Below are 5,000 nucleotides of genomic sequence, written 5' to 3' on the forward strand. Positions count from 1 at the left end.
CACAGATACACTCACACATACATACACACAAACACACACATACATACAATTTCACACACACACACACACACACACACACACACACACACACACACACACACACACACACACACACACACACACACACACACACAAATGACCTAAAACTAAGTGTAAATAAATACATGCTTTTTAAAACTTTAAAAAATGAAACAAAATTGTTTTAATTTAAATCCTAATTGCTCTAATTAACCAAAACAATGAAATTAAATCAATTGTTTATTCGTTTCTTTTTTTCAGCATAAGTACATAAAATGATCTAAAGCACTGAAATAAAATGTATTTAATTAACACACACTGCACTAATTTCCTAAAGTATTAAAAAAGTTTTATTTATTTGCACTTTAATTAAAGTAGAAAGTTATTGGACTTTAAACAATAATTAGTGAATAAAAAATGTTTTATTTTTTTTTAAAGTTTTTTATTTATTTTTTGTTGATGGAAAATTAAATGAAAGCCGATTGTGATGTTTAATTATTAGTTTTTTGATCTGTGTTTATAATTATTTTTATCTCTGTGTGACTATATAACAAACTGTGTGTGTGTCTGTGTGTGTGTGCATGTGTGTGTATGTGTTTCTGTGTGTGTGTGTGTGTTTGTGTGTCTGTGTACTGTATGTGTGTCCGTGTCCATGTGTCTGTGTGTGTGTACTGTATGTGTGTTCGTGTGTCTGTGTGTGTGTCTCTGTCCATGTATGTGTGTCTGTGTCTGTCTCTGTGTGTGTGTGTGTCTGTGCCTCTGTGTGTGTGTGTCTGCGTGTGTGTGTGTGTGTGTTTGTGTGTATGTGTGTGTGTGTGTGTGTCTGCGTGTGTCTGCGTGTGTGTGTGTGTCTGCGTGTGCGTGTGTGTGTGTCTGCGTGCGTGTGCGTGTGTGTGTCTGCGTGTGTGTGTGTCTGCGTGTGTGTGTGTCTGCGTGTGTGTGTGTCTGCGTGCGTGTGTGTCTGCGTGCGTGTGTGTGTGTCTGCGTGTGTGTGTGTGTCTGCGTGTGCGTGTGCGTGTGTGCGTGTGTGTGTGTGTGTGTGTGTGTGTGTGTGTGTGTGTGTGTCTGCGTGTGTGTGTGTGTGTGTGTGTGTGTGTGTGTGTGTGTGTGTGTGTGTGTGTGTGTATTACAGAGTCATTTACAAACTCCTGGCATCTAAAGGTGAAGGTGTTCGAGTTCAGGCTCTGAAGGTCTTGGGTTATTTCCTGCGTCATTTACAGCCTAAGTAAGTTTCTCTCACGTCATCACGTCGTCACGTCATCACGTCACCATGTCGTCACGTTTCCTTTAGGAACGTTTATAACACGTATATAAACAACACCTGCTGCCTCGTCTTTATTAGAACAGCTCTGATTGACAATCAGCAGTCAGATTAATTCATGTTTTAGTTAACAAATTGGTGTTTATTCTGATTTCTGAATTGTGTGATGTCATTTCCTGTTCCAGGAGGAAGTCCGAGGTCATGTTGAGTCACGGTTTGTTTTCACTCCTGACTGAACGCCTGCTTCTGCACTCCAGTCAGTTCTCCATGACCACATACAACGTCCTGTTCGAGGTGTGAACTGTAAATACCCCCTCACTGCTTAATTACCCCCTCACTGCTTAATACCCCCTCACTGCTAAATACCCCCTCTCTGCTTAACACCCTCTCACTGCTTAACACCCTCTCACTGCTAAATACCCCCTCACTGCTAAATACCCCCTCTCTGCTTAACACCCTCTCACTGCTAAATACCCCCTCACTGCTAAATACCCCCTCTCTGCTTAACACCCTCTCACTGCTAAATACCCCCTCACTGCTTAATTACCCCCCTCACTGCTTAATACCCCCCTCACTGCTTAATACCCCCTCTCTGCTTAACACCCTCTCACTGCTAAATACCATCCATAAATTCCCCTCACTGCTAAATACCCCCTCACTGATAAATACCCCCTCTCTGCTTAACACCCTCTCACTGCTAAATACCATCCATAAATACCCCCTCACTGCTTAATACCCCCTCACTGCTTAATACCCCCTCACTGCTAAATACCAACCATAAATACCCCCTCACTGCTAAATACCCCCTCACTGCTTAATAACCCCTCACTGCTAAATACCCCCTCACTGCTTAATACCCCCTCACTGCTAAATACCCCCTCACTGCTAAATACCATCCATAAATACCCCCCTCACTACTAAATACCCCCTCACTCCTTAATACCCCCTCACTGCTAAATACCATCCATAAATACCCCCTCACTGCTAAATACCCCCTCACTGCTTAATTACCCCCTCACTGCTTAATACCCCCTCACTGCTAAATACCCCCTCTCTGCTTAACACCCTCTCACTGCTAAATACCATCCATAAATTCCCCCTCACTGCTAAATACCCCCTCACTGATAAATACCCCCTCTCTGCTTAACACCCTCTCACTGCTAAATACCATCCATAAATACCCCCTCACTGCTTAATACCCCCTCACTGCTTAATACCCCCTCACTGCTAAATACCATCCATAAATACCCCCTCACTGCTAAATACCCCCTCACTGCTAAATAACCCCTCACTGCTAAATACCCCCTCACTGCTTAATACCCCCTCACTGCTAAATACCCCCTCACTGCTAAATACCTTCCATTTATTCCCCCCTCTCTTCTAAATACCCCCTCACTCCTTAATACCCCCTCACTGCTAAATACCATCCATAAATACCCCCTCACTGCTAAATACCCCCTCACTGCTTAATACCCCCTCACTGCTTAATACCCCCTCACTGCTAAATACCATCAATATTTACCCCCTAACTGCTAAATACCCCCTCACTGCTTAATACCCCCTCACTGCTAAATACCCCCTCACTGCTTAATACCCCCACTGCTAAATACCATCCATAAATACCCCCTCACTGCTTAATACCCCCTCACTGCTAAATACCATTCATAAATACCCCCTCACTGATAAATACCCCCTCACTGCTTAATACCCCCTCACTGCTAAATACCCCCTCACTGCTTAATACCAACCATAAATACCCCCTCACTGCTAAATACCCCAAAGATAAATACCCCCTCACTGATAAATACCACCAGACTGCTTAATACCCCAAAAGTGAACCCCCTCACTGCTAAATATCTCAAATACAAATACCTCCTCACTGCTAAATACCTTAAAGACAAAGACAAGATTTATTTATTTGTTTGTTTGTTTGTTTGTTTATTTGTCTATTGATTGATTTCTCAGATTTTGACAGAGCAGATCTGCACACAGGTGATCCACAAGCAGCATCCTGAACCCGACTCCACCGTCAAAATACAAAACCCACGTAAGGTCACACTTTAATAATGTCGGGTTTCACCTCCACCTTCATCAGGGGCACTTTTATTTACTTACAATCTTCTCTTTGAAATTCACTCGTTACACCTTCACACTCGTTACACCTTCACACTCGTTACACCTTCACACTCGTTACACCTTCACACTCGTTACACCTTCACACTCGTTACACACTCGTTACACCTTCACACTCGTTACACCTTCACACTCGTTACACCTTCACACTCGTTACACCTTCACACTCGTTACACACTCGTTACACCTTCACACTCGTTACACCTTCACACTCGTTACACCTTCACATCGTTACACACTCGTACACCTTCACACTCGTTACACCTTCTCTATCGTTACACACTCGTTACACCTTCACACTCGTTACACCTTCACACTCGTTACACCTTCACACTCGTTACACACTCGTTACACCTTCACACTCGTTACACCTTCACACTCGTTACACCTTCACACTCGTTACACACTCGTTACACCTTCACACTCGTTACACCTTCACACTCGTTACACCTTCACACTCGTTACACCTTCACACTCGTTACACACTCGTTACACCTTCACACTCGTTACACCTTCACACTCGTTACACCTTCACACTCGTTACACACTCGTTACACCTTCACACTCGTTACACCTTCACACTCGTTACACACTCGTTACACCTTCACACTCGTTACACCTTCACACTCGTTACACACTCGTTACACCTTCACACTCGTTACACCTTCACACTCGTTACACCTTCACACTCGTTACACACTCGTTACACCTTCACACTCGTTACACCTTCACACTCGTTACACCTTCACACTCGTTACACCTTCACACTCGTTACACACTCGTTACACCTTCACACTCGTTACACCTTCACACTCGTTACACCTTCACACTCGTTACACACTCGTTACACCTTCACACTCGTTACACCTTCACACTCGTTACACCTTCACACTCGTTACACCTTCACACTCGTTACACACTCGTTACACCTTCACACTCGTTACACACTCGTTACACCTTCACACTCGTTACACCTTCACACTCGTTACACCTTCACACTCGTTACACACTCGTTACACCTTCACACTCGTTACACCTTCACACTCGTTACACACTCGTTACACCTTCACACTCGTTACACCTTCACACTCGTTACACCTTCACACTCGTTACACCTTCACACTCGTTACACACTCGTTACACCTTCACACTCGTTACACCTTCACACTCGTTACACACTCGTTACACCTTCACACTCGTTACACCTTCACACTCGTTACACCTTCACACTCGTTACACTTTCACACTCGTTACACACTCGTAACACCATCACACTCGTTTACACCTTCACACTCGTTACACCTTCACACTCGTTACACCTTCACACTCGTTACACACTCGTTACACCTTCACACTCGTTACACCTTCACACTCGTTACACCTTCACACTCGTTACACACTCGTTACACCTTCACACTCGTTACACCTTCACACTCGTTACACACTCGTTACACCTTCACACTCGTTACACCTTCACACTCGTTACCTTCACAATTGTTACACACTCGTTACACCTTCACACTCGTTACACCTTCACACTCGTTACACCTTCACACTCGTTACACACTCGTTACACCTTCACACTCGT

At 44.0% G+C, this 5,000-nt stretch overlaps 1 protein-coding gene across 1 annotated transcript in view; it reads left to right on the forward strand.

Moving 5' to 3' along the window:
- lrba (LPS responsive beige-like anchor protein) overlaps positions 1–5,000 on the forward strand; it is a 187,129-nt gene that overhangs the window by 27,125 nt on the left and 155,004 nt on the right. The window contains exons 18-20 of the mRNA XM_047816679.1: positions 1,151–1,243; positions 1,465–1,573; positions 3,245–3,326. Of these exons, the coding sequence (XP_047672635.1) occupies positions 1,151–1,243; positions 1,465–1,573; positions 3,245–3,326 (284 nt within the window). The remainder of the gene's footprint in view (positions 1–1,150; positions 1,244–1,464; positions 1,574–3,244; positions 3,327–5,000) is intronic.

Source organism: Tachysurus fulvidraco, chromosome 7 (assembly GCF_022655615.1).
Source record: "Tachysurus fulvidraco isolate hzauxx_2018 chromosome 7, HZAU_PFXX_2.0, whole genome shotgun sequence".
NCBI lineage: Eukaryota > Metazoa > Chordata > Actinopteri > Siluriformes > Bagridae > Tachysurus > Tachysurus fulvidraco.